Here is a 26741-nt window from a genome sequence, read left to right as displayed (position 1 = left end):
TTCAATGCTCTGGTTATATCTTCTGTTTGTCCTTCCGGATCAACTGCCCTGAGAGGCTAACAGCATGGCTGGCTCCCTTGCTCTCCCTGCCTTCTGGTGCAGCCAATGTGAGGCTCCAGCAGGAGATGGGAGAATGGCAGGCAGCAGAAGGAGGGGTCTTGCTTCCCCTCTCCAGAACACTAGCCGGATCTAGTGACTCGATTTTAACATACAAAAGGTGGCAGTAGAAGTGATGCCGTGAGGCTTCCAACACTAGGTCATAGAAGATGCAACTCCCACCTGGCTTTTCTTCTCTTGTTGGATCCCCTGCCCTGGGGAGGGCAGCTGCCAAGTTGGGGGTATACTCAAGCAGCCCAAGGAGGGAGGAATTGGGCCATCCCACCGACAACCAGCACCTGTCAGCCAGCCATGTCGAATGGACCCTCCAGCCCCAGTCAAACATTCAGGTGACTGCAGCCCTGGCCAACATCTTGACTACAATATTTATGAGAAACCCTGAGCCAGAAAGTCTAGCAAAACCATTTCTAAATTCCTGATGTACAAAAACTATACGAGACAGTTTGATGCTCCGTGACTGGAACGGTGCCTGGTGCAGAGTAAGAGCTCGATATGATGGCCATTATTATGAGAATCTAGCAGATCTGGGGGCGCCTGGGTGGCTCAGTCAGTTAAGCGTCCAACTCTTGGTTTCCTCTCAGGACATGATCTCGGGATTGTGAGATCGAGCCTTGCGTCGGGCTCATGCTGGGTGGGGAACTTAAGATTCTCTCTCTCCCTCTCCCTCTGCTCACCACTAGCCCCCCCCCCCCCCCCCCCGCTCTCTCTCTCTCTCTCTCTCTCTCAAAAAAAAATTTAGAAGATCTTGTTCATGTTGGAGGTGGATGGGTCTCCCACCTGTTTCCTGTCTGCTTGCCACCCACCCCTCCCTCTCCACTGGGTAATAATTATATACCATATATTATATATACTGTACATATGTTTAACAAGAGAGCGCCTCCACACCTCCCCACTTCCTTCAGGATAAAATCCCAGGTACTCTATGCCACCTACATGCACCCCTCCCCACTTGAAATTCCACATTCAGTCACAAAGAACTGTGAACTGTTTATATTCACTAATAGGCTCCAGACGGGGTGCACAGACCCACAGACAAAGTTCTGGAGGTCAAGTAGAAAACATGAGAACACCTAGATTTTTAAATCTCCATTTTTTGGTGTGTTTGTTAAAGAATATCTTTATGTAATAGGGGCCCCTGGCTGGCTCAGCGGGTGGAGCATGTGACTCTGGATCTCAAGGTCACCCGTTCAAGCCCCACCTTGGGTGTGGAGCCTGCTTTAGAAAAAATTTAAAAATTGTGCTAGCCAAGAGGATTCTCAACCTTCCGATTTACAGTGCAGATTCCCAGGAACCCCTAGACTACATGCTGCTGCCAGACTGCTAGGGACCAGTAACTTCTATTTTTAACAAGCATCTTCCCCTTCGCCCAACTACCTGCTCCTTTGGCTGTGGCACACAGTAGGCTGGCCCAGTGACTAGTTAGCCTTCCATATGCCAGGTGCTAGTGCGCGCTCTACCCCAGGTCTCGAATCCTGGCAGACACACATAACCAAGATGTAGCCACTGTAGCATCCCCATTTTACAGAGGAGTAAACTGAGGTTGGGAAAGGAGACGCAGCCGCGTACGAGACTCAGAGCGAGCAGGGGGCGCAGGTCCTAATTTGTGCCCGATTCCTGAGGGAGCGGAGGAGGGAGAGCGATGAAGTGGGGGAGCGCGAGCTGAGAGGGACACGGAGATTCGCGGCGGCCTTCCAATGCGGCCCCGCCCCCACGAGGGACGTGAAGACGCGGACCCCGCGCAGCGTGGGGACATGTGACCGACTGCAGAGGCCGCGCCGCCTCCACCGCCCGAGGTCCGCGCGCTCCGCAGCAGGGTGCAGACCCCGGGCGCCCGCCCGGGTCTGGGGCGCAAGAGCAAGAGGCGGAGCCCGGGCGGAGCCAGAGCGCCCCGTCCACCCGTCACCCCCGGCAATCGAAAGCGAAAGAGGGGGCCGGGAAGGAAGGGCGGGGCCGCCCGGAGGCCCCGCCCCCTGCCCTGCGCGGCTGCTGGACCCGCGGGCGCGCCCAGGTAAGGCGGCTCCGAGCGCGCAGTGCGGACCCTCGCGGGAACCTGCGCCGCCGCCACCATGTCTCAAGAAGGTGTGGAGGTAGGAGGTGGCTACGGCTGGGCGGGGGGGCTCGCGAGAGGCGCCGGGGAGGGGCCGGGGGCGCGGAGGGGCTTCGCAGTTTCTGGGGACTCCATCCGAAGCCCAGACCTTCCCCCTGGCTGGCACTCGGCCGCCCGCCCCCGGAAGGAGAATGATCGCCACATCCCCCAGAATGAGATGCGGCCTCCTCGAGGAAAAGCGGGGGCTGCAGGGTCAAGGGTCAGAGGCCAGGGGTTACCTGGCCGGCCTCCTCCCTTAGCTTGGGACGCTCGCCCCAGTCCGCTCCCTCCCCCAATACCCTGTGGGGACTTTGGCTTTTAACAGGAAATGCCGTAGAGGGATGGGGGTGGAGGAGGAGGCCAAAACCAAGGGTCAAGTTCAGGATGGGAGAAGGATGCCTGGAGATGGAGGAGGGGCAATCGCTCCCCTCCTTACTCGATCGGAACCCCCCTTTGCCCACCCAAGCTGGAGAAAAGCGTCCGGCGCCTCCGGGAGAAGTTTCATGGGAAGGTATCCTCCAAGAAGGCGGGGACTCTGATGAAGAAATTTGGCAGCGACCACACGGGAGTGGGGCGCTCCATCGTGTACGGTGAGCCGGCTGGGGTCCCGGCCCGGGTAGGGGATGGGAACCGGGAGCGCGCAGAGGAGGTGTGGTCTGCGTTAAGGGTAGGAAGAGACGCTGAGATCATCTCCTGAGGAGGGTCTATACAGGGGCTCTGGGGAACCCTGAAACTCCCACAAGATTCTTCAAGGACCTTTTACTTACACTTACTCTTGCCACCAGGGGTAAAGCAGCAAGATGGACAGGAACTGAGTAATGACCTGGATGCCCAGGTAAACTGCCCCCCCCCCCCCCCCCCCCCCCGTCAAAGGATGGGGTAGCTGGGGAGAGGGGACAAAAGGGACCTGGCGGATCCATAATGAGCCTCTTCTGTGCACCACCAGTCCCCACTTCATGATCCACATTGACTTACTCACCTTTCAGTCATGTGTCCGACCAGGGAGACTGCAAACTGTAGGCACTGCTCGTTACTTGTGGGTGATATTAAGTGGGAGAGAGAGACATGAAACTAGGCAGTGAAACAAATCAGGATTAGTGTCCTTATAGAGGACCCCGGGAGGTCAGGGAAGCCTTCCTGGAAGGGGTGGTGCCAGCTCTTTAAGGCTGAGGAGAAGTAATTCAGGGAAGTGGGGGGTGAGGGGAGGAGAGGGTTGGGAAGGTTCTTCCTGGAAGAGGGAACAGAGTGAGCAAAGGAACACGCAAACAGGCTAGGATAAATAGGAAATGGGGGAGGAGAGAGGGGCAGGGAGCCCATGTGATGAATGAATGAATGAAAGGCTTTGAGGCACAGGTACGACATGGCTACTTTACCCCTTAAATGACTTTGGTGGCCAGCGCACTATGGATTTCACCTGCCTGAAAGCACCCCCCCATAGTTGTTAAAGAATATAAGGTATGTATTGTATTCTTTACGTTTACACATGTAAAGGGTATGATAAATATAATGGGAGGGGCGCCTAGCTGGCTTAGTTGGCGGGGAGCATGCGACTCTTTCTCAGGGTCATGAGTTCAAGCCCCACATCGAGTGTGGAGCCTACTTAAAATAAAGAAAAAAATAATAACAGGAAAGTGAGCACTCCCCCTGCAGTAGGGTTTCCTTGAATTTCATCCCCATACTGATCCATTGAGACAGGTCCTGTTATTTATCACGTCCATTTTACAGACAAGGGAACTGAGATGGAGAGTGACGAAGTCACCTGCCAGGTTCATAGAGAAAGCAGGTGGCAACTGGGATTTCAACCGTGGCGCCACTCTGAGATCCTCCTCATTCGGGATGCAGGGGGAGTGGTTTGGATTGGAACCTGCATCTATCTGAATCCAGAGCCCAAGCACTTAGCCTAAAGCAGCGTGGACTCAAAGAGGCGACCCGTCACAATGCCACCAAGTGTGTGGCATTTACCAGCAGGAAGGGAAGCATGGGGTCCAGGCCTTTTCGGCCATGCTCACTCAGGGTGATCTCAGGCAACCCCTCTTCCTGCTCAGAGCCTGTTTATCTGAGCAGTGGGGATAATAGGTGTGCCCCCCCTCAAGATGACTGTGAGGATAACTGGGGCCATGCACCTTGCCCTCTATAAGCTGCTCCTGAGTTAGGGACTCCCTACTCATATGGGGCCAGGACCCTGCCTCCCTGTCTAGGAGCCCCACCCCAGCAAATAATGGTAAAAAGAGGTCTGAGCGGCATCCCCAGTTTCTGCCCCTGATGTCTCCATCCAGGACCCACCAGAGGATATGAAGCAGGACCAGGACATCCAGGTGAGTCCAAGGTATGGGATAGGGGCAGGTGGAGTGAGGAGGACATCCATGGGGGAGAGTGGAGGGCATCCATGGATGAGGAGAGGAGACATATATGTAGAGGGAAGAGGGCTGATGTGTTTATGTTCGCGGAGGAGGCGTGACACCCTCTTGTCCCCATCGTGCAGGATGTGGCGACCTCCCTCCTGCCACTGACAGAAGCCAACCTCCGCATGTTCCAACGCGCCCAGGAAGACCTCATTCCCGCCGTGGATCGGCAGTTTGCCTGTTCCTCCTGTGACCATGTCTGGTGGCGGCGCGTACCCCAGAGGAAGGAGGTGATAACCTGACCCCCCCACTTCAGGGTCCGCACCTCTGACCTAAGAATATCGACCCCCGAGAGCCCAGCCCCTGACCTGCAGTCTCAGAGCTCAGTCTCCATCTGGGACCCCATCCATCTGCCCCTCCAGCTCCACCCTTATCCCCAGAGCCCGACCTCTGACTCCACAGTTTGACAGCTGCCCCAGAAATCAAACCTGACCCCAAAACCACAATCCCAGGTCTGGATTTGGAACCCCCAATCAGTGGTGTGCTTCTGGTAAATGCTTAGTAGCCCAGCTAGTGCAGGGAGGTGGCGGGAGAACCCCAGATTTGTAGTGTTTGCCAATTTCCGTGGGGTACCTATTCCCACTGCGGCCACTGTTCGAGCTCCTGGGGCGCCCCTCTGACAGCGAGCCTGCTCCCCACTCTACACACCCAGGTGTCCCGGTGCAGGAAGTGTCGAAAGCGCTATGAGCCAGTGCCATGTGACAAGATGTGGGGTGTGGCTGAGTTCCACTGCCCGAGGTGTCGGCACAACTTCCGGTGAGGGTGCTGACCCCCACCCCACCCTCTGCCCTGCCCCGCCCCACCCCAGCCCTGTCCTGCCCTGGCCCCACCCTGGCCCAGGCCTTACCTTTGGACCCTCACGGCCCTGCCCGCCCCCAGGGGCTGGGCACAGATGGGGTCCTCATCCCCCTGCTACGGGTGCGGCTTCCCCGTGTATCCAACACGGATCCTCCCTCCACGCTGGGACCGGGACACCGACCGCCGCAGCACCCACACCCACTCCTGCTCGGCTGCCGATTGCTACAACCGGCGAGGTGAGGGCCTGGCATGTCCCCCATGACCTCCCCTCAACTCGGGGCAGTCTACTTGACCTTGACTCCTGGGACATCCACCTCTGGGGCCTTAGGTACCAAGGTCCCTGCCTGCTTCTCCCACATGCCTCCTAAGGCCTCGGTCCCCAGAGCCACTTAGCTCATCCCATGGCATCAGCCCCTCCTTTCGCATCTTCCATGGCTGCCCCAACACCACCCAAGACCCTGCCCCACCTAATATCCATCAGCCACATTCTGTGGTCTTGCCCCTGAGGCTCAGTGGTTTCACCCCAATGTTCCATGGCCTCGGCCTCTGCCCCGTGGTCTCTTCTCGGTTCCTGTTTTATGTCCTATAGTCTCAGGCGATGCCCATGTCCCTGGGTCTGTCATGGCTTCGACACCTGTGACTTTTCATCTCTGAGTTTCCTGTAGTTCTGGCCCAGGCCCCTCCCCTCTCCAGAACACCCCATGGGCTGCAGCCCCTTTGCCCCCAGAGTCTTAGATGGCCTCAGAACCTCTCCCTCCCCAGAGCCCCACATGCCTGGGACGTCCTGCGCACACCCCAAGAGCCGAAAGCAGAACCACCTGCCCAAAGTCCTGCACCCCAGCAACCCCCACATCAGCAGTGGCTCCACTGTGGCCACCTGCCTGAGCCAGGGGGGCCTCCTGGAAGACCTGGACAACCTCATCCTGGAGGACCTAAAGGAGGAACTGGAGGAAGAGGAAGAGGAGGAGGAGGGTGGGCACAGGGAGTGACCCCTGACAGGGGCAGATGCAAGCCAGACACACTCTGGAGATTTTGTGTTATTATAAAATATGAGCTCAAACTGCGATCTAAACACCCTTCTGGAGCCATTTGGGTCTGAGATGCCAGCAGGGGGACTCCTGGGTCCCGTTTTCAGGGGGACAACAGGACAGACTGGGATGCGGCCCCCGCTAAGTCACAAAGCAAGTGTGGCCAGGACAACTTGGGCTCCTGCTGACAAATGTCCCCTGGGACCTGGGGGACAGACGGACGGATGGTCACAGCTTCAGGGGCCGGATCAGCATGGCGGCCTTCTTGAGAGAGTAAGCCCCGCCACGAAACTCGGCCCAGTAGACGCCGTCTTGGTAGCGGCTGCGGTAATGGCCACCACGGTGCCACACGCCGTTGAGGTTCGAGTGGGCACAGGCGTGGTACCACCAGCCTCCCCGATGGTACAAGGCACAGTTACCTGAGGGGCGAGAAAACCCATATCCTGTCACCAAAATAAAAGCCTCTACCACTGCCTCACTAGTGCAAGGCTTTTGTCAGGCATCCCCTGGCCCTTCTCACTCTTACTGAATATAACCTCGATCCTCTCTTTCCTCCCCAGAGTAAGAATCCTGGCCCCATTTTCTTTTTTAGAGTAATAGCTTTAATTCCTTCCCTATCGCCCTACCAAAGTACAAGTTACACCTTTTCCACCCTTTCTGAAAACCAGGAGCTCTACCTTTATGGGGGCGGGGGGGAATGTTACCTACTTCCTTTCTAGAATAAGACTCCTCGTTCTCACACCCTGCCTTTTACCAGAACAGGAATCTTGACTTTTTTTTTTTTTTTAAAGATTTTATTTGAGAGAGAGAAAGCACATGAGAGGGGGGAGGGTCAGAAGGAGAAGCAGACTCCCTGCCGAGCAGGGAGCCCGATCAGGTCCAGGGACTCCAGGATCATGACCTGAGCCAAAGGCAGTCGCTTAACCAACTGAGCCATCCAGGCGCCCCAGGAATCTTCTCTTATTAGGAAGGAATTTGCCTCATCAAAGAAGGAATCTAGGCTCTCCATCCCCTCACCAGAATAAAAGTCCTCTCCTCTCTTCTCTTGCTTACCCTGATCCTCACCAGAGGGAAGTTTCACCCCACTCCTTTTCATTCTTTTCCATCCCTCCCTAGGAGTCCCACCTCCCATCCCCACTCCCCACCAGAAAAAGAGCTCTCCTTACCAGAATAGGAGTCTCTGTCCCTATCCACGGTGCTGAAAGGCTTGTCATTGTGCCAGGAAAGAGAGTCTCCAGCATCTCCATGGTACTGGCCAAGCCGAAGGCGATAGTGGTCGCTCTCAGGCTCCAAGGAGAAACTATCATAACGGGCACGTGCCCCACGCCCTCCCCAGTCCTCCAGGAGCACCAGTAACTCGTGGTCCCCACGGCTGGTCAGCTGATGCACAGGTTCCAGGCCCAGCCAATATTCCCCATCAGGCTGCCCGAAGCCCACCTGGCAGGACAGGGAAGTCAGAAGGTCAGAAGCAGGTCCCCCACCCTCTGCCCAGCCTTGCCCCTACCCATCCACGCCCACCTTGTAGTGCTGCCAGGTAGTGAAGAAGTTGACAGAGCCATCTTGCCGCCTTTGGATCACAGTCCAGCCTCCACCCTCCAGCTGTTGCTCACACCACACTGACCTTACGTGCCGGCCTAGTCGCAGCTCATACACTCCGCTCTGCCTATGGCCTGCCTGGTGGGCCTCTGCACAATCCTGCCACGGACCTGTGGGTACAGAGATAGGGGGAAGGCACAGCCTGGACCAACCAACCCCTTACTGGGAGAAGAGTCCTGATTCTCATCTCATCCCCTCACCAGAATAGCAGTCCTGCCTCTCCCATTCCCTGACCAAAATAAGAGCCCCAATATCCATTTCCTTCCCTGAGTTAAGATTCTAGTTCATTCTTTTCTCACTACAGCAAATATGGAGCCTGGGGTACTTAAATCTGGGCTCTACAATCTCACCAGAATAGAAATCCTGAACGTGATACTCTGAACTAGCTCAAATGCTCACCAATAAGCAGTTCTAAATTCCCTGTCCCCTCATCAAAGGAAAAGTACCTCCTTTCCCGTTTTCATACCCCAGTAAGAATTCTGGTCTTTATCAAAATGAGAGCCATAGCTCCTTGTTCCATCACCAGGATAAAAGCATCATTTCCCCCCGTCTCCTTACCATGAGAGAAATCTGCCATTAAAATTCTGGCGCCTATTTCCCTCTATCCACACTGCCCAGGGAATCCCCTAGCTCCTCACACCCTCAACAGCCCTGCCCTCATCTTACCTGTTGGCTTGGTGGGGACAGCAGGGTGCCCTGCAGGCATGGGAGAGGCCAAGGGCCCCTGCTGTCTCAGGGTCTGGTCTCTCTGGGGCTCTGGAGCTGGATCTAGCCTCCTGCTGGTGTTATTAATGCCACCCACCAGACTGACAGGAACCACAGGCACCAGGGGTGGTGGCAGGATCTGGGGTGACCAAGAGACTCAGATGTGATTGCACTAGCCTTCAGCTGAAAAGACGCTGGGCCCCCAACTCTTCCCAACATCCAGATGGGTGGGAGATCAGGCAGGGGCATGTCCCAGCCCTAGAACTGATACTCCCCAAAGCCTAACTCTAGCTGTCAAGAGCAGAACTGGGCCTAAATTCCCACTCTGGTGTTCACAGCTGAACTGATCTGTGCCTCTGACACTCCTTTTCTGTAAAGTAGGGATAATGAGAGTACCTCCAACAATGAGTATTAGAATCTTCCCAACAGCCCTGTAAGGTGTGGGTTGTCACAGAGCAACAATCTTATCCAAAATTAGGGCCAGCCATGTTCCAGAACTAAGGATAATATGGCAGCAGTTAGAAAGAGTAACACAGGGCAGATATTTATATCGCATAACACCTCCATAACATGGCTCTTTGGTCTTCACATAATAATATGCTTGATTACAGGCTCTGCGAATATTTATATTAAGCGGATAAGTGAAGATTTTAGGTAGCCACCAGTCGCGTTCTGACCCAAATGAGCTGTGGGAGGAGAGGTAGGAATCTGGGTTTGGGGGCTTTTCGGTTTTCAAAACTGCGGATCAGAGGCCGCGCATGGGGTCGCAGGAGCCCCGTCTTACAAATGCTGCACACAGGAAGTGACTACGATTCCCGGCGAGCTTAGAGGTTACCTGCTGCTGCCCGCCCGTGCCCCCCGGGCACAGGCGCTCCAGGCGGGCGATGAGGCCACTCTGCTGGGTGACCAGCTGCGCCAGCTCCCGGAACTTGACATCCAGCTGGTGGAAACTGGCGGCGGCGCGCTGCGCCTCCGCTGACACGTTGAGCACGCGCTCCCCAAGCAGCGCCAGCAGCGCGGCGGGCTCCGCCCCCGGGACTGGCCCCGCCCCCGGCCCCGGCCCCGCCTCGTGCTGCAGCTGCGCGCGCAACTGGCCCAGGCGCGCGCTCAGGCCGCGGCTCTCTTTGCGCAGCGCGCGCACCTCTCCCGCCACCGCGCCGTCGGCCGCCGCCAGCCGCTGAAGTTCGCGCAGCAGCTCCTCGTGGCGGCCCACGCGCATGCGCAGCGCCGCCACCTCGCTGGCGTTCACGGCCTCCGCGGCCGGGCGCGCGGCAGACGGCCCGCTCCAGCACACGGCGCCGGTGAACTTCTGCTGGGGCAGCACGAAGGTGTAGGTGCAGCGCGGGCCGCCCGCCCGCGCCCACGTGGCACCCAGCAGGAGCAGCAGCTGCAGCGTGCGCAGCGGTGGCGCCGACATGGCCGACCTGCAGTCAGGGGACGAACGGGAAGGAGGGGAGCCCCGGGAGCCTAGCCTGGGCCCCCAGCTCTCAGGCTGGGCCGAACCTGCGTTGCTCCAGGTCCACACAGGCTCGTCTCCCCCCCGAACCCCCCCGGCCCCCAATCTGGAAGTGCCCAAATGGGATCCCACCCTGGCCTGTCCGTTGAGTCCCAGGCGCCCTGCGGGGCCGCATGTCGTGCATTCATTCAACAAACGTTCACTGAGTGCTTGCTGTGTGCCAGCCTCAGTTCTAGGGAATACGGTAGGGAACAAAACACAAAAATTCCTGCCCTGATGGGCAAAATAAAAGTAAATAAACTATAGGGGTTAATAGAGTGTATTAGACGGTGCTGAGATAGCAGTAAAACAGCGGAGAGATGTGGGGACCTAGGTCCCCGCAATTTGAAAGGAGGGAAGACGTCCTGGAGGTGACATTTGAACAAACACCTGAAGAAGGTGAGGGAGGAAGTCATGAGGACGTCTGAGGATGAAGAGCATCCCTGCCAGGGGGGACAGCAAATGCAAAGGCCCTGAGGCTAGACGGTTCCTGGTGTATTAAAGGTACTTCTGGGAGGCTGGAGCAGAAGCAGAGGGAGAATGGGTGGGAAGAAGTGAGGTGGGGTGAGAGGTAAGTCTCACTAACTCAGTCTAATAGCAGACACCCCATCTCCCACGTCCTCAGACCAAAACCCCAGAATCATCCCTGTCTCTCTTTTTTCACAGCAGATGCAACCTACTAGCCAGGCCTGTCAGCCCTTCTGTTTAGACCCTGAATTTCTCCACATCCCCCACAGTCATCATCCTCCAACATGATCCCAGCTCAAGACACCATCTGTATTTCCTTACAGCGGCTGCCCCCCAGGCCTCCAGTTGTCTGTCCTCAACCTCTGGTCTGTTTATCCCACAGCTGCCAGAGTCAAGCCATGTCTCTCCCTTTCCTAGAACCCCTCATGGCCCCCAGCTCACTCAGAGCAAAACCCCAACTCTTCCTGTGCCCCACAAGCCCTGCACCCTCTTCCCGTCCCCTCCCTGCCCTCTTCTCCCTCCCACTCACCGCTCACTCACTCACTCTGTCCCAGGCACACTGACCTCCTTGCTGCTCCTCAAACACACCAGGGACAGTCCTGCCTCAGGGCCTTTGCACTTGCTGTTTCCTCACCCTAGAACATTCTTCCCAGAATTTTAACATGGTTCCCCCTCTCTCTTTATTCAGGTCTTAGCTCACATGTCCCCTCTTCAGAAGCCCTCCCTGACAACCCCATTTAGTGTTGCTCCTCCTGGACACTCCCTATCACAGTCCCAACTTTTTCATTTTAGCATCTGTCACTCTGAAATTGCCTCATTTGTTTGCCATTGTTTATTATCTGAATTCCTCCACTGAAACATCAGCTCTCAGAGGCTGAGTCTGGGTTTTGTTCAGTGCCTGGTGCCACTGACACACCCCTCAACACCTACATGCCCCAGGTCGGCTACACCCTCCCAAGTGTTCTCAGCTCACATAGGTGAGCTCCTACAAGTATCTTCACTTGAGGGCATGTACTGAGGCCACCTACCCCTGGCCCCCATTGCCTTCATTCTTGGGGTTCGCCCACCTGCAGCCTCTCAGGCAAAAACATACATGCCTCTCACATGCACTTGCCCACACTCAGAACATGTCTCACGTGTCCACACATCACCCCCATATGCCCCAAGTTCCACTATGTCCAAAGCCAGACATCCTGGGTGGCCACACAGGGGTGCCCCGGGGTCTTCCTTGTCACGCACATTGCCTTGTTCACACATTCAGCAAGCACTCCTTTAGTTCCTGTTGTGTGCCGAGAGCTGTTCCAGGCAATGGGGACACAGCCATGACCAACACAGACAAAAAAAATCCCTGCCCTCATGGAGCCAACATTCAGGTGGGGAAAGCAGATGGTGGGTAGTTCAGAGGGTGATAAGTGTTTAGGAGAACACTCAAGTAAGGAAGGGGGTGGGAGTCCTGGGATGAGGGGCCATTTTACACAGACGGGTCAGGACTTACTAAGAAGATGACACTTGAGCAAAGACCTGAACAAAGAGAGAAGGGTAAGAGCATTCCAGGCAGAGGGAACAGCAAATGCGAAGACCCTGAGCTAGGACCTTGCTTGATGTGCCCAAGGAACACCAGAGAGGCCTGTAAGACTGGAACAGAGTGAGCAAGGGGGAGAGCAGAAGGAGGTGAGGGCGAGGAGGAAACGGGACAAAATGGGCAGGGCTTCATGGGCCTCAAGAGGACCTGGGTTTTACCCTGAATGAGGTGGGAACCCCAGAGGAGTCTGAGCTGGAGAAAGGCATGAGCACTCTCATACTTGCACACCAAGCAGGAGCTCTCCTTGCCCCCTCCTTGAAGACACCGGGTCCCCCACAACAGGGATGGACCACACCCCTTGGAGGCAGATTGTATATGTGCAACATCCCCTGCCTTCCAGGATCTCAACCTGGGGAAGCCCAGGTCTCCAAACAGACAAAATCAGCCTCCCCCTGCCCTCCTGCCCTCCTGCCCTCTCACCTCTCAGGACCAAGACCCTGAGTCTGGCAAGGCGCGAAGCAGGCACAAGAAGTCCCAGGAGGAGCTGAAGGTCCAGCAGAAGCCTCTGAGTGAGTATGGGGAGAGGCCGGTGGGGGAGCAGGAGGGAGGAGGCTTGGTAACCACCCCTGTCCCCCCAGAGCCTGGGACTAGAGCTGTGTGCTGAGTCCAGGAGCTCCAACTGTAAATATTTAGCATTTCTCGCATGAGAACTGAGCCAGAATTGCCAGATCCCCCTGCCCAGGCCACCAGAGCCTGATAACACAGGTCAGCGCTCCGGACGTTCCCCCCACAGCGGAGCACAGAGCGTGGGAGGCTGCAGGCCCCGGGAGACTAGTCTGTGTGTGTGTGTCTGCGGATTTGCCTGGCAGCGGCACATATAAAGACACAACTGGAAACAGCACAGATTTCCGCAGCAACTGTGTGTTCAAAATATGGCTACACACACACACACAACCGAGACTTAAATGAAAATACCCTGTGGGTGGAGTACATCTGTTCTGCGTGTCAGACACATACACACCCAGGCACACGGGGTCTCCCACTGGCAAGCACAGAGGTGCTAACTGGGTGTACAGTGAGCCCCTGGCACCCGCCCACCTGCCCACCACAGTGCACATGTTCCCATTGGTCTCCAACACACAGCGTCACATCCTCAGGCCAGATCATGCAGGGACAAAAACAGGCAGAAGTAACCATGCAGTCATTTCTCAGAGGTACAAAGAGACTCACGCAGAGGCCCCCAGAGCCTGGACTAGGGTCTCCCACCTGCACAAAGGCCTCACCGACCTGCAGACACACTCTCAGGGAGCAGTCTCTTCGCCCAGTTCCTACCGTAACCCGAGTGGACTCCCGGGCTGAAAGAGGAAATGGTCGTCCCAGATCTCAGAGAGGCTGCCAGGCTGGGCCCCAGGCCTGGGCTTGGTCCCCCCCCCCGACACTGGGCCCCTTGGCCCCCCACCCACAGCCCCCTCCAGCTTCCTCCATTGGCAGCAGAGAAGAAACCTCATAAGTCATAGAGAGGGACTGACAGAAGGGGGAGAGAGTCCAAGACACAGAGGAGGGGAGAGTCATGAGGGAGATGGACAGAGACAGGGGAAGTCTGGAAAAGGGATGAGAAGAGAGAAATGGGGATAGACACAGAGACAGGAGAGATCAAAACTTGAAGGCGAGAGACAACTGATGGCACAGACAAAGCTGGGGCAGAGGGAAACAGAGATAGGAAGAAGACAGGGATGGGGAGGGAAAGACAGAGGGGGTAAGAGGGGAAAGAATTGGGGAGGAGAACCAGGACAGGGGAAGCAAATGGGGGAGGGGAGACAGCTGAGGGAGGGGAAGCATATGGGGGAAGGAAACCAATGGGACAGGGAAAGAGACGTTGGGGGCGTCCCTTTCCCCCACCCCAAGGTTCTGGGGAAGAAGCCAGAGGCCTGAGGCCAAGACTGGGGCTTTGAGCGGAAACCGGGAGGAGGTGAGTTATTCACAAAGCGCCCGCCTTGCCCTAAGTTTCCAGAAGGTGATGTGGACTTTCCATCTCTCAGCCGCAGACAGGACCTCCAGGGAAGACAGCTGGCCCTCAGGAGCTGGGGGCCCACATACCTAACTGCCACGCTCTACCCATTCCTCTGGTTGTTCCCCAAGTGCCTGGGGCTGGTGTGCCAAGCATTGTGCATACATCATCTTTTTTAATTCGCGGGTCAGAGAAATGATTACCATCCTCACTTTAGGATACTTGTGGGAGCCTTGGGGTGGATAAAGTGGCTCTCAAATTCGCTCAGCTGGGGTAAACGGGCCGAGGTAGGATTCGAACCCACGGCTCATTTCTCCCGAAGCCCGAGCTGCCTGCCTGAGACGCTAGTCCCGCCCGGTTTCCGTAGAAACAAGCACCAGGTATCTCCATAGCAACCCCTCCGCGGATTCCTGCCTGCCGCTACCTGGTGCGCATGCCCATCTGGTGACGTCACCGCGCGTGCCGCCTCACGTGGTCACCTCGCCGGCGCCGGAAGTAAGCGGCGCGGCGACGGAAGCACAAGGCAGAAGGGTCCTGCTGGAGCAATCGGCGGCATGGGGCAGTCTGGGCGGGTGAGGCGCGGCGGCCCGGGGGGACGGGGCGGGCGGGGCTCGTGGGGTCCCCACGGCGGCTGTGGCGTTGACCGCTCGCCTTTCGCCCCCGCAGTCCCGGCACCAGAAGCGTGCGCGCGCCCAGGCGCAGCTCCGCAACCTCGAGGCCTACGCCGCGCAGCCGCACTCGTTCGTGTTCGCGCGGGGTCGCGCGGGTCGCGGCGTCCGGCAGCTCAGCCTGGACCTGCGTCGGGTCATGGAGCCCCTGACCGCCACCCGCCTGCAGGTCTGCACCACCCAGCCCGCCTCCATTAGCCATGGGCCCCGTCTTCGTGGCTCGGCTGGAGAAAGGGACCTTTATGGGGAGCATCGTCCCTACCTCTCAGGGATTTGTGGAGCAGCAGCGAGGGCTCGCGGATGAACGCAGTCAGCTGGGGGCTTGGCTGGATGCCTAAGGCTGGTGGTTAAGGAACTCGGGTTAGCAAAGCTAGGGTGGAAACGTGGCCTCGCTCAGAGGCCTGAAGGGAGAAAGTTAACGTCGCGGGGCCCAGTTGGCTCTTCCGCAGATGGGGCGATGCACAGTAAACACGGGACAAATTCAAGTCTGATTAGTTCTAGAGGTCAGGCGCCTTCCACTCCCCTCTCTTCTCTTTCTCGGGAAAATTAAATGCAAGAAAGGGCATAACAGCTTAGGTTATAGTCTTTGCTCAAGAAGAGATATTTATGATCCTTCCATTTTGTTTTTGCAATTCTCAGATACGAAAGAAAAACACTCTGAAGGATTGTGTGGCAGTGGCCGGGCCCCTTGGGGTCACACACTTCCTGATCTTGAGTAAAACCGAGACCAACATATACTTTGTGAGTTAATACCCACAGCCCTCCTCCCCTCTCTGCCCTCTGCTCCGCCAGCTCTCATGATGAACCCATACGCCTCTGAGTTGCCATGATTCTGGCTTCAAAGTAAACGCTCTGAAGAGATGGAGCAGAGGTTCTCACTCCCTCCTCCCTAGCTGGATGCCCGCCTCAACTCTCACCAATCCTTTTTTCTGTAGAAGCTGATGCGCCTCCCAGGAGGCCCCACCTTGACCTTCCAGATCAACAAGGTAAGGATTGGAGGTGGTAGGAGGGCCATGTGGGGTGGAGGATGGGTTGGGGGTGGTGCCAACCACATGTAGTACACACCCGTCACCCTGTCCTGCAGTACACGTTAGTGCGTGATGTCGTCTCCTCCTTGCGCCGACACCGCATGCACGAGCAGCAGTTTGCCCACCCGCCCCTCCTGGTGCTCAACAGTTTCGGGCCCCATGGCATGCACGTGAAGCTCATGGCCACCATGTTCCAGAACCTGTTCCCCTCCATCAATGTGCACAAGGTGAGCTGAGCCTGGTGTGGTGGCAGATAACGGGGGGATGGGGCACACAGTACAGTAGGTACCGCACATAGGCCCCTGGGTTGTTTGCTCGGTTTTCACCTCCCAGCACTGAGGCTGAGCGCTCCAGCCCCTGAGGGCCAATCTCACTCATGTGTTCTGTGACACTGGGGTAAGGGGCTCCCTTACGAGCTGTCTTATTCTCTGGAAGATGGAAAATGATGCTGATGGGTCCTTTATTTCTGGAGTGTGCATTGAGTGTTGGTCTAAGCAGCGTGGTAGGTGTTGTGAGTCCATTTTACAGATAAACAGGCCAACAGAGGTGAAGTCTAGTCTGAGGTTAGATATAGGGGGTAGAGTGAAATGCCTTTTTTTTTTTTTTAAGGTTTATTTATTTATTTGAGAGACAGAGTAGGAGCAGGGGGAAGGGCAGAGGCAGAGGGAGAAGGAGATTCCCCGTTGAGCCAGGAGCCCAGTGTGGGGACTCGATCCCAGGACCCTGAGATCATTACCTGCGCCGAAGGCAGACGCTTAACTGACTGAGCCTCCCAGTTGCCCCAGGACTGGATTTTTTTTTTTTTTTTAAGATTTTATTTATTTTTTAGAGAGTGAGCGAGAGGGAAACAGCATGAGAGGGGAGAGGGTCAGAGGGAGAAGCAGGCTCCCCGCTGAGCTGGGAGCCCGATGTGGGACTCGATCCCAGGACCCCGGGATCATGACCTGAGCCGAAGGCAGACGCTTAACCATCTGAGCCACCCAGGCGCCCCAGGACTGGATTTTTTAACTTGTCTAGTTCCAGAGCCTCAGCTCCTAATCCCTGGCAGCAGCAGGTCTCAAATGAGGCTGTTAGATCATCCGGGAGTAGGGTGTGGATAGCTTTACGTGGGCCTCAGAACGAGGATTTCAAGCCAGCACCCCAGCCAGTCCGTCAGGCCCCACAGCTGCTAGCACGGCTAGGAGCACCCCACACCCCTTGGCTGGGAGATTTCTGGAGCATGGCCATGGCTTCAGCACACATGGAATCCTGTGGGTGGTTCACATGGTTCAGTGCCCCCCGCCTCTCTCCTCCAGGTGAACCTGAACACCATCAAGCGCTGCCTTCTCATCAATTACAATCCCGACTCCCAGGAGCTAGATTTCCGTCATTAGTGAGTACTGGGCCGGCGGGGGGGGTGGCTTTCACATGCGGCTGATGACGGTGCTCCAGCTGAGGCTCTGTGATTGCTCAGTCTCAAAGTAAACGCTCTGACGCACTGTGGAAAGGGTAGGCGGGTAGAGCTGACTTCCAATCTCGACTCCTAATGCCCCTTCTCACACCGTGGCTCCTGCAGTAGCATCAAAGTCGTTCCTGTGGGCGCAAGTCGTGGGATGAAGAAGCTTCTACAGGAGAAGTTCCCCAACATGAGCCGTCTGCAGGACATCAGCGAGCTGTTGGCCACGTGAGGAGGGCACTGGGCGGGAGCTCACTGCAGTCCTGGGGACCCCAGAGCTGTTCCAGGAGCCTGCAATTCCCTGCTGACCTTGGTGTGTCCTCTGCACAGGGGCGCTGGGCTGTCAGAGAGCGAGGCGGAGCCGGATGGGGAGCACAACATTACAGAGCTGCCCCAGGCTGTGGCGGGCCGCGGCAACATGCGGGCCCAGCAGAGCGCCGTGCGGCTCACTGAGGTGAGGCCCAGCCCCAGAGCAGGCCCAGTGGCAGAGGTGACTTCCTCTGGCAGCCCCCAGCCGTGATGAAGAACTGACTCTTCCCCTTGTCTCTCCAGATTGGGCCTCGGCTGACGCTGCAGCTCATCAAAATCCAGGAGGGCGTGGGGGAGGGGAACGTGCTGTTCCACAGTTTTGGTGAGAACGGGGCTGGCGAGCCATGGGGCTGGGAGTCAGAGGCCCTCAGAGGTGGGTCATAGGAACACACTTGGATCGTGGTGACCTCTCTCTTCTGCTCAGTGCACAAGACAGAGGAGGAGCTGCAGGCCATCCTGGCAGCCAAGGAGGAGAAGCTGCGGCTCAAGGCCCAGAGGCAGGCCCGGCAGGCCCAGGATGTCCAGCGCAAGCGGGAGCAGCGGGAGGCCCACAAGTGTGTGGTAGTGGGCTGTGCTGGCGGGGCAGGGTCCCGGGTGCAGGCTCCCACCCTCACTGCCACCCCTTTCCAGGAAGAAGAGCCTGGCAGGCATGAAGCGGGCGCGGGCAGGGGCCAATGGGGATAGCGATGCTGAGGACCCCGGTGTCTCCCCAGAGACACAGCGGGCTGGCCAGCGGGAGGAAGAGGAGGACGAAGCCGAATATTTCCGCCAGGCAGTGGGAGAGGAGCCCGATGAGGGTACGTGGCAGGGGTTGGTGCAGCTGGACACCTTGGGCTTGTCCCTGTGCCCTGGTGGCCTGGACACCGTCTCTCTCCACAGACATGTTCCCGAAGGCAGCCAAACGAAGACGGCCTGCTGGGCCCCCAGGCAAGAAGCAGCAAGGAAGGGAGCGGAGGCCAGGTCAAGGCACCGACTACAGGCCTCCAAAGGCCAAGGGCAGGCCCCAGCGGGGCCAGGCCAAGCTGGGACGCAGAGGAGCAGCCTGGGACCGCAGGCGAGGCCAAGCACGGCCACCTAAGAAAGCGGTGTGAGGCCAAGCTGGAGCACCAGATGGATGCCCCAAATTGGGGCCCACAAGACTCTGCCTGGACCTCCAGGTGCAACCCTGGGTTTCCTTTCATAAAGGAGCCGTTTCCCCAACCTCCCACTGTGGTAAATGTGGTAAATGACTGATTTTCCGTAAGTCTGAGTCTGCATTTGCAATGGGCAGATCTGGAGTTCTGTGTATAAAGCCCAGAGAGGCTCGGGGCCGGGAGTCTCTGGGAATTGGACGGGATTCTGCCCCAAACCTGCGTCCATTTCCCCTGTGCTGAGCAGTGGGCGTGCGGGGCCCCTCCGCGCCACCCCCCACGGCCCCCAGCACGCCCCCCTCCACGGCCCCCAGCACACCTCCCCCCACGGCCCCCAGCACACCCCAGGTTTACTTGCAAGCCTGTAACTGGTCCGCTCTGGAGGGCAGGGTGTGAAGAGGAAGTGGTGGAAGCAGGACTGGTACTGGCTGTGGGCAGAGTTGCTGGTGCTGAGGGGAGGAGGGTGGAGCTGCGGGGAAGGGAGGGGCCAGCCAGCCACCACGCTGGCAACTCAGGGACAGGGGACTAGCACGGCGTGGGCAGTGGACCCAGAGGCAGGACATGAGGGCCATGGCCGCCACCACCTCAGGTGAGGAGCAGACGCCGCTGGGTTGGTTGAGCCAGAGGTCCTGGGGCCTGGCCCCTGCAGCTCAGCCCAGGACTGAGGGTGGGGGCGGCTGGCTCCTAGGAGGTGGAGGGAATGAGTTAATCACGTCTGGACAGGGACTTCCTCCCAGAGCAGAGGAGATGGGGAGGCAGAAGTGTGGCTGGGCAAGCAGCCTGGGGTGGGGGAGGGGCACATGCATCTTGCCCGGGCTCGGAGCCTGCTGCCCAGACCAGACCAGGCTGTTTACCCGCAGTTGAGGCGGAGTTGGTACATGGAAGGGAATCTATTCCAGTTCTCTGCTCTCCTCCACACTGCTGAGTCCCAGGCCTTGTTCTGGGCCCTGGGAAGCCAGCAGCAGGGCACTCCCTGCCCTCAGACGTTCTCCTTGGCGTTTTCCTTAACAGCGGTCAGATGGAAGTATGGGCTTTGCAGAAATTGGGGGCAGCGGGGTGCAGTCGCGATGTTAGAGGGGTTGGAACGGGCCTCTCGGGGCTAGAGACCAGGAGATGAGTGGGGGCTGGTGACTCCGGCAGAAAGAATCCATGCAAAGGCCCTGAGGTGGAATGTGCCTTAAGGAAGAGCCAGAAAGCCAGGGTGGGAAGGACTGTTGGGCGTGAGTCACTGAGAGCCCGAGGTGAGAGGGAGCGGTCGCTCCTGGGGCCCCTCAGTGGGAGAAGTGAGCACTGCCTTTTCCTGCCAGTGAGGGAGCCACGAGGACGCTGAGCGGAGGAAGGTGACCTGACTCATGTGTCCACAGGCACCCTACGGGAGGCTGTGGGGAGAACAGGTAGGGACGAGGTCAGGAACCGGGAGGCTGTGCCAGATTCTGAAGTCGGTAGCAGTGAGACTCACTGATCCATCCAGCCTTGGAGGGCCGTGGAGGGGTTGGGGCCCCCCCTTGGACTCCCCCCACCCGCCCCCGCCTGGTGGTTCCAGGTTACCACTGCTGGCTCCCGTGTGCTCTGTGAAGGCGGTGACCCCACTTCCTGAGGGTTCAGGGCCCAGAGCACACTTAGTCACCATCACGTGAAAGGACTCGGCTTCTGACCTTCCTGGGCCAATTCCCTCTGTAAAAAGTGTGGCAGGTGCCGCCTCCCAGGCATGCCAGGGACGGAGAAAGTGTGTCCCAGAAGGCTTCTGTGACCAGGCACAGGGCAGAGGCTCTGAGGGCGGCCAGAGCCTGACGAGGGACAGCGCTCCCTTGGTGACCCCATGTGCCCACAGGTGCTCTGTCCTGCCCAACCAACTTCTCGGCAGCCGTTGACCGCATTCTCAGTGGCTTCCAGGAAGGCTTTCTGTGGCCGCTGCTGGTGGTGGAGTTCCTGGTGGCCGTGGCCAGCAACGGCCTGGCCCTCTACCGCTTTGGCACGCGGGAGCAGCGCCCGTGGCACCCCACTGTGGTCTTCTCGGCCCAGCTGGCCCTCAGCGACCTGCTCCATGCCCTGACGCTGCTCCCGCTGGCCGCCTACTTCTACCCGCCCAAGAACTGGCAGTACGGGGAGCTGGCCTGCCGCCTGGAGCGCTTCCTCTTCACCTGCAACCTGCTGGGCAGCGTCCTCTTCCTCACCTGCATCAGCCTAAACCGCTACCTGGGCATCGTCCACCCCTTCTTCACCCGCAGCAGCTTGCGGCCCAAGCACGCCTGGGCCATCAGCGCCGCCGGCTGGGCCCTCGCAGCCCTGCTGGCCGCGCCGACGCTCAGCTTCTCCCGCCTGACGCGGCCGCCGGAGGAAGACGGCTGCACCGCGGCCAGGCCTCAGGCCTGCACCAGGTGCCTGGGGACAGCGGATGACGGCCACCTCGAGGCCTACGGAGCCTACAGCTCGGTGCTGGCAGCCGTGGGCTGCGGCCTGCCCCTGCTGCTCACCCTGGTGGCCTACGGTGCCCTCGGGCGGGCCGTGCTACGCAGCCACGGCATGACGGCAGCCGAGAAGCTGCGCGTGGCAGTGCTGGTGGCCAGTGGCCTGGCCCTCTACGCCAGTTCCTACGTGCCCTACCACGTCACACAGGTGCTCAACGTGTACGCCCGGCAGCGCTGGAGGGCCCGCTGCCCGGGCTTTGCCAACGAGACCGAGGCCACAGCAGCACTGGACCAGAGGACCTACGTGAGCCACCAGGTCACGCGGGGCCTCATGCCTGTGGCCATCTGCATCCACCCACTGCTCTACATGGCTGTGGCACCCAGCCTGGGCTGCTGCCACCAGAGCTGCCTCGGCTGCAGGGGGAGCCGCACCCTGGAGGGCGCTGGGAGCTCTGGCCAAGTCCTGCCCCTCAATGTCACAGCCACTCCCCAGACCTTGGGGCCCTAGTCCCCTGAGCCCACGACCTGACCTACTTTGCACCATCACCTCCTCACAAGGCGCTGAGACCAGCCGCAGAATGGGGGCCGAGCGCCCGGGAGACCCCTGGCCCTGGGCCACCAACAGGCCCCGAACCACCACTTCTTCCCCTAGAGAAAGACCCGCTGGGGGACCTGCGAGTGCCCAGGCCATAGTGGCAGGAATTTCTGCCTACAGCACTGATCCTGGGGAGGGCTGGCCCCGCTAGCCACAGAGCAGGTGACGTGTGTGAATAAACGAGACAGGCTGTAACGACTGGAGCCTTTTTATTGCCGAGAGCCCCCTGCTCTCAGGGACTACCTTCTATGGCCATGAGGTCTGGGGCCGGGGCCGAGCAGCTGCAGCAAAGGTGACAACTGGCTTAGTTGGTTGATGGCCTAGAGAGAGACAGACAGGGGGTGAGGACAGCCAAGTGTGAGGGCTCCAGGCCCCGAAGGGAATTCTGAGACCCCGTGCCACATAAACTGGGGCCTCCGCGATGGGGGGACAGGGCAGGCAGGGCACAGAGAGCCAGATGAGCAGTGAACCCCTCCTCGAGAAGAAGAAAACAGTAAATAACCTATGCCTCAGGACAGGCTTGGGGGCTATTAAACCCACGTGGGGCCCACAGTCAACCCGAGTGTTGGCTGTGAAAGGTGGGGGGCGGCAGAGGTCTTACTTGGCCCACTCGACGTTGAGGATGAGGTGGTCGTATCCAAAGCCGGACACCCCAGCAATGGCTCGTGCGGCATCCTCACGGCGGTGGAAGCTGATGAAGGCAAAGCCCTGGGGGAGGGGGGTGGAGTCAGGGGCCCTCAGGGCACAACCAGGACAGATGACCCCCTCCTCGACCCCCACGACCCCAGCCCACCTTGGACTGGCCGGTGGTCTTGTCCTTTGCCAAGTAGATGCGAGAGATGGAGCCAAAGGGCCGGAAGAGCTCCTGCAGGTCAGTCTCACGAGTGTCCTCTGACAGGTTGGTGACACGGATAGTAGCATTGTCGTCGGCTAGACAGGTGAGGGGCAGCAACTTGTAGAGAACGGCACTAACCAGGCCCTGAGGGGAGGCTGAGCACGGGACCGAGGAGCGCCGCCCGCCACTCACCTCTGCGGTTCGGCTGCATGGACTCCCCGCGGCGGCTGGCCCCGTCGCGCAGGCTCGGCGGCACGTACTTCCCCGTCTTGTTCTGCGCGGCCTGCACGGGCTCCAGCTCTGGAAGCCAAAGCACCTGGGTCAGGCCTCGCCCGGCACAGACGAGGAACAGACCCCCCGCCCCCCCGGGACGCCGGCAGCTCTGGCCCCAGCTACCAAGCCACAGGCCGCAGGGACATAAGGGTCACATCCCGGAAGTCAGAGGAAGAACCCACAGGGGTTGGTGCAATCCACGGGGACACGGGGCTGAGGTCTAGAAGAACGCTCAGCTTCCCAACACGCAGGAACATGGCAGGGACAGGTGCCAGGTGTGCCACGCGCCAAGTCACAGGTATAGAACTGTCCAGACTCAACCCACTATCCGCAAATCACACCAGAGGACGTGGACTGCGGCCACGCGTTGAGTCTGCACGCATGCGCACACATACCCCCCCCCCCAACAGGGCCATGGGCACATCCGTGGCAGAAACGACGCACTCAAGTCTGGTCACAGAGTCTGCAGCAGAATCACAGCCAGCAAGTCTCACGTGCACGCGGTGTAGACACACAGGCTTGCAGAGGAACGGTCCGCCAGCCCCCAGCAAGGAACGATGGGCGACGTTCCCGGCAGTCAAAGCACCAGCCCGGCTGGTCTCACGCTCTCACACAAACCAGGCCACAGCCACAGCCTTGCAGGGCTGGTGCCAACATAAGAGATGACAACTTCCCGACGGGGACAGCTCCAGTCACAGCAGGCGAACACCAAGGTCTCTCCCAGAGGTGCACACAACCCTCCCACCCCACGGCCTGCCAAGCCGCATCCCAGGCCCGGGCACCTCCGGGCAGCTTCTCCTTCTCGCCAGTGGACAGGCCCAGCTGCTCAGCCAACTCCTTCTGCATGGGCCCCAGCGTGTCCTTGTAGGGGCAGCGGGTGGTCCAGTGGTCGCCCTTGCAGATGCGGCAGGACACGATCTTCTGGCCCTTGAGCTTGTTCATCGGGTCCTCCTCTTCCTGGCAGTTCAGATCCTGGGTGGGAGGTCAGCGGAAGCTCAGAGCGAGGTTGCCACGCCCTGGCCACCACCATCATGGCCACCGGGCCTGCCCTGTTGCCCCACTCACCTCTTTGCTAGTGATGAACGTCATGGACACGTCGTCGCTGACCGTGGTGGTGGCCACGTTGGGCCCTGGTGGGTCAAACTCTGAGTTCCCAAACTTCTTCCAGTTCTGGGCTCAGGGCGGGATGGGGGACAGGTAAGGGCAAGTGGGACCCCCTCCACTGGCACCCCAGACCTACAGTAGCCCCCTTCAGGGTGCCTGGGCCTTGAACCATATTCTTCACCCTCCCGAAAAGCCCCCCATAGCAGTGACAGTGATAGTTCCTGTTCCCTAGTGGGTCCCACTCCTAGCATGTGTCAACTCCTAGCCTCATGCTGGCTTAGGAGGTGGAAATGGCTCTCAGCCCCAAGTTCCAAAAGAGAGAATGAAGGCCCAGGGGGAAATAGCCCCACAGTTAAAAATTCCTGGGGGACCCATGAAAGTAGCTGGGCCAGCTCCCACAAGGAAGTGATGCCCAGGGGTGCACAGGGGTCACCCAGACCGTGAGGGCCTCGAGCTAGTTAAACAACCTAGGCCTCAGCTTCCTCCCCTATAAAATGGGGACCACAAATGCTCGCCATCTCCCAGGACAGCTAGGGGGATCAGATGAGAGAACACTTCCTGCAAAGCACTTGGCACTGGGGTCTGGCACAGAGGAAGTGCACAGAAAACTGCCAAATGCATTTAAGGCTATCGCTTCTTCCTAAGCCCAGCCCAGTTAAATGGTAGCTGCTATGACCACCTGAGGGATGGAGGGCTTGGCTCTGTTCCTCCAGGTAAACAAGCTGAAAGGAGTTAAGAATCTAAGCCCACCCAGCTTCTGCACCCTGGACTTTTCAGGATCCCCAACAGAGCACAAAAACCCTTCAACCTAAGCTGTGCTCCCAACACAACAGGGACAAAGACTTAAACCCCGCTTCTAAAAATAAAGGTATCAGAAAAAAAGGATTCCTAAGTCCTCTGAGTCAGCCCTGAGACAGCTCCCAAGACAAGGGGAGAAGGATCTCACCTTCCTCCTTGCGACAGCCTTTGAGGCCTTCCGCGTCTCAATTCTGAAGGTGCGGACAATCTGTGGATGGGAGGGGAGAGGCTGGGCCTTCCTGTATCTCAAGGCTCCTGGGGCCAACCAACCCAACCCACATGCCATCCCCTCCCGGCCCAAGTGCCCCCAAGCACAAGGACACCCACCTCCTCCCCCAGCCTCACCTTGAACTTCTTGCCATCCTCATCTATCTTGTACTCTGTCACTGTCTTGATGTTTCCATTGATGACCTCCTTGGGAGGCGGCAGTGGAGCTGGAGGAAAGAAGAGGTGACGGAACTGAGCCCTGGGTAATGGGGACCAGGCGGGAGTGCCGCTGGGGAGAGGCAGCCCCGAACGGAGCAGAGGTCGTCACTCACCTCCCGGCAGTAACTCAGGTTCTGGGCTGGTGTCGCCAGTGGCCAGAGGGATCCCCTTGAGGAGCTCGCTGGTGACACATTTGTCTACGAGAGAGAGTGGGGGGAGGAGGGGGGAGCTGGAGGAGCGGGAGCTCCCAAGCTAAAATGAAGGGACCTTTGGGATGATGCCCACACCAGCGGCCGAGGGAGGCGGGACCAAGGGCTGGGGACTGGCGAAGAAGTGCCCTGGGACAGCCGTGCCAGGACGCGGGGCTGCAGTAAGCTCGAGCAGTGGCAAGGATGAAAGCGATGGGCAGCCCATAAAGTCACCCGGCGCCAGTATAAAGGCGGGAGGCAGGCTGTTACAACTTCCTCCCCGGAGCAACCGTGAGGACTGGGCGATGGCATGGGGGGAGGAGGGACCGGCCAGCGGAGATCTGGAATTGGCGATAGGCTAGCGCGCAGGGAGGATGGCGCCAGGCAGAGGGTGGCCGTGAAGGGGGATGCGGGATGGGACGGCCGTGCCAGGTTGGAGCAGGCGGCAGTGACCGGCCTGGGGACTGGCCGCGGTGACCTGGGACGCCCCGGTACACTCACCGTCCTCGCCCTCCTCCTCCACCTGGTCGGCCCAGCTGGGCTTCGAACTGCAAAGACAAGTTTGCAGAGGGGAAGCCTCGGTCAGCGAGGCCAAGCCCCCGCCGCCCCGACGCACCCAGGCCCCGTGATACCCCCCCGGGACCCCCAAACCGCCTCCCAGAGTTCGCTCCGCGACGCCCGACTCACTCAAAATCTCCAGTCGGCATTCCCAAGCCTTCTCCACGCAGCACGAGCCCGGGCCCGAGACTGGAAGTGGGGGGAGGAGAGACTTCCTGTGCCGCCGCCTAGAGCCGCCCGGCAGCAGCGCCCACAGCGCCCCCTGCGGACGGAGGTGGAGGTGCCGGCTGTGGGAGCTGCGGGGCGCTGGTACTCAGGCTGAGCGGAGCCGTATTCCGTTTACCTTTTAGAAAAATTAAAATGTACTAGTAACAGTAAAGCTCACTTATTGAGAGCTTGCTGTATGTCAGACGCTGTGAGGAGGAAATTATCATTTTCGTTTTGCAGCTGAAGAAATCAAGGTTGGTCCTCCTAGTCTGGGAAGAGTTTTCCTTTTTTTTTTTTTTTTAATCTTTTTAAAGATTTTATTTATTTGACAGAGAGAGAGAGAGAGAGAGCACAAGCAGGGGGAGCGGCAGGCAGAGGGAGAGGGAGGAACAGGCTCCCTGGAATCATGAGCTGAGCCCAAGACAGGCGCTTAACCGACTGAGCCACCCAGGCGCTCCTGGGAAGTGTTTTCCTGATTCAAATGATCAAGATGTCAAGTGACCCCTCAGCCTCCCTCCTTCCTTTCCTTTGTAATATTCTTGGCCCTCTGATAT

At 58.6% G+C, this 26741-nt stretch overlaps 4 protein-coding genes and 2 non-coding genes across 8 annotated transcripts; 4 read left to right on the top strand and 2 right to left on the bottom strand.

The window, feature by feature from the left end:
* Positions 1-1904: 1904 nt before the first annotated feature.
* Positions 1905-6905, top strand: SHFL (shiftless antiviral inhibitor of ribosomal frameshifting). The gene is made up of 8 exons (XM_034997020.1): positions 1905-2204; positions 2670-2793; positions 2989-3038; positions 4480-4518; positions 4686-4835; positions 5258-5361; positions 5485-5639; positions 6166-6905. The coding sequence occupies exons 1-8, from the start codon at positions 2184-2186 to the stop codon at positions 6390-6392; spliced, it is 870 nt and encodes a 289-aa protein (XP_034852911.1). The 5' UTR covers positions 1905-2183; the 3' UTR covers positions 6393-6905.
* Positions 6428-12883, bottom strand: ANGPTL6 (angiopoietin like 6). Its single transcript, XM_034997019.1, has 6 exons — positions 12698-12883; positions 9568-10156; positions 8694-8871; positions 7950-8137; positions 7598-7868; positions 6428-6850 (listed from the first exon to the last, which is right to left on the bottom strand). The coding sequence occupies exons 2-6, from the start codon at positions 10147-10149 to the stop codon at positions 6660-6662; spliced, it is 1410 nt and encodes a 469-aa protein (XP_034852910.1). The 5' UTR covers positions 10150-10156; positions 12698-12883; the 3' UTR covers positions 6428-6659.
* A 1836-nt stretch (positions 12884-14719) lies between these two features.
* LOC118005064 (suppressor of SWI4 1 homolog) lies at positions 14720-21996 on the top strand. 3 transcript variants are annotated; one of them, XM_034996773.1, is made up of 13 exons: positions 14720-14797; positions 14892-15062; positions 15533-15634; positions 15829-15879; positions 15978-16148; positions 17217-17293; positions 17477-17584; positions 17687-17810; positions 17909-17987; positions 18090-18219; positions 18296-18462; positions 18545-18625; positions 20627-21996. In XM_034996773.1, exons 1-13 carry the CDS (start codon positions 14780-14782, stop codon positions 21709-21711), a joined length of 2364 nt encoding a protein of 787 aa, XP_034852664.1. In that variant the 5' UTR covers positions 14720-14779; the 3' UTR covers positions 21712-21996. The 3 variants fall into 3 exon arrangements, with proteins under 3 accessions (XP_034852664.1, XP_034852665.1, XP_034852663.1); XM_034996774.1 differs by having other exon boundaries at positions 18545-18681; positions 20627-20848; XM_034996772.1 differs by lacking the exons at positions 14720-14797; positions 14892-15062; positions 15533-15634; ... (7 more) ...; positions 18296-18462; positions 18545-18625 and adding an exon at positions 18769-19384.
* On the top strand, positions 15679-15765 carry LOC118006143. The gene has a single exon (XR_004677972.1). It is a non-coding gene; the product is annotated as a small nucleolar RNA SNORD105 (small nucleolar RNA).
* Positions 17325-17404, top strand: LOC118006145. The gene has a single exon (XR_004677974.1). It is a non-coding gene; the product is annotated as a small nucleolar RNA U105B (small nucleolar RNA).
* EIF3G (eukaryotic translation initiation factor 3 subunit G) lies at positions 21991-26193 on the bottom strand. Its single transcript, XM_034996775.1, has 11 exons — positions 26110-26193; positions 25924-25970; positions 25348-25431; positions 25154-25242; positions 24957-25016; positions 23972-24076; positions 23689-23878; positions 22826-22933; positions 22592-22728; positions 22400-22506; positions 21991-22118 (listed from the first exon to the last, which is right to left on the bottom strand). The coding sequence occupies exons 1-11, from the start codon at positions 26127-26129 to the stop codon at positions 22103-22105; spliced, it is 963 nt and encodes a 320-aa protein (XP_034852666.1). The 5' UTR covers positions 26130-26193; the 3' UTR covers positions 21991-22102.
* Between the last annotated feature and the right edge of the window lie 548 nt (positions 26194-26741).

Source organism: Mirounga leonina, unplaced genomic scaffold (assembly GCF_011800145.1).
Source record: "Mirounga leonina isolate KUSES-001 unplaced genomic scaffold, KU_Mleo_1.0 Mir_94, whole genome shotgun sequence".
NCBI classification, from domain to species: Eukaryota; Metazoa; Chordata; class Mammalia; order Carnivora; family Phocidae; genus Mirounga; species Mirounga leonina.
Note: the sequence above shows the minus strand (reverse complement) of the source record. Positions and strands in the feature narration are given on the sequence as shown.

What these genes read in the sequence shown, in the direction of transcription:
- LOC118005064 (XM_034996773.1), top strand. An exon ending in TGACCGCCACCCGCCTGCAG is followed by an intron (nt 15,063 to 15,532) that starts GTCTGCACCACC and finishes TGCAATTCTCAG; the next exon opens with ATACGAAAGAAAAACACTCT. An exon ending in CGTGCTGTTCCACAGTTTTG is followed by an intron (nt 17,988 to 18,089) that starts GTGAGAACGGGG and finishes TCTTCTGCTCAG; the next exon opens with TGCACAAGACAGAGGAGGAG.
- ANGPTL6 (XM_034997019.1), bottom strand. Translation starts at nt 10,149, where the DNA reads ATGTCGGCGCCACCGCTGCGCACGCTGCAGCTGCTGCTCCTGCTGGGT. An exon ending in GCACGGGCGGGCAGCAGCAG is followed by an intron (nt 8,872 to 9,567) that starts GTAACCTCTAAG and finishes TGGTCACCCCAG; the next exon opens with ATCCTGCCACCACCCCTGGT. An exon ending in TGTCCCCACCAAGCCAACAG is followed by an intron (nt 8,138 to 8,693) that starts GTAAGATGAGGG and finishes CTGTACCCACAG; the next exon opens with GTCCGTGGCAGGATTGTGCA.
- EIF3G (XM_034996775.1), bottom strand. Translation starts at nt 26,129, where the DNA reads ATGCCGACTGGAGATTTTGA. An exon ending in AGGCTGTCGCAAGGAGGAAG is followed by an intron (nt 24,077 to 24,956) that starts GTGAGATCCTTC and finishes CCCTGAGCCCAG; the next exon opens with AACTGGAAGAAGTTTGGGAA. An exon ending in CATGCAGCCGAACCGCAGAG is followed by an intron (nt 22,729 to 22,825) that starts GTGAGTGGCGGG and finishes TCACCTGTCTAG; the next exon opens with CCGACGACAATGCTACTATC.
- SHFL (XM_034997020.1), top strand. Translation starts at nt 2,184, where the DNA reads ATGTCTCAAGAAGGTGTGGAG. An exon ending in TGTCTCAAGAAGGTGTGGAG is followed by an intron (nt 2,205 to 2,669) that starts GTAGGAGGTGGC and finishes TGCCCACCCAAG; the next exon opens with CTGGAGAAAAGCGTCCGGCG. An exon ending in GTAATGACCTGGATGCCCAG is followed by an intron (nt 3,039 to 4,479) that starts GTAAACTGCCCC and finishes GTCTCCATCCAG; the next exon opens with GACCCACCAGAGGATATGAA.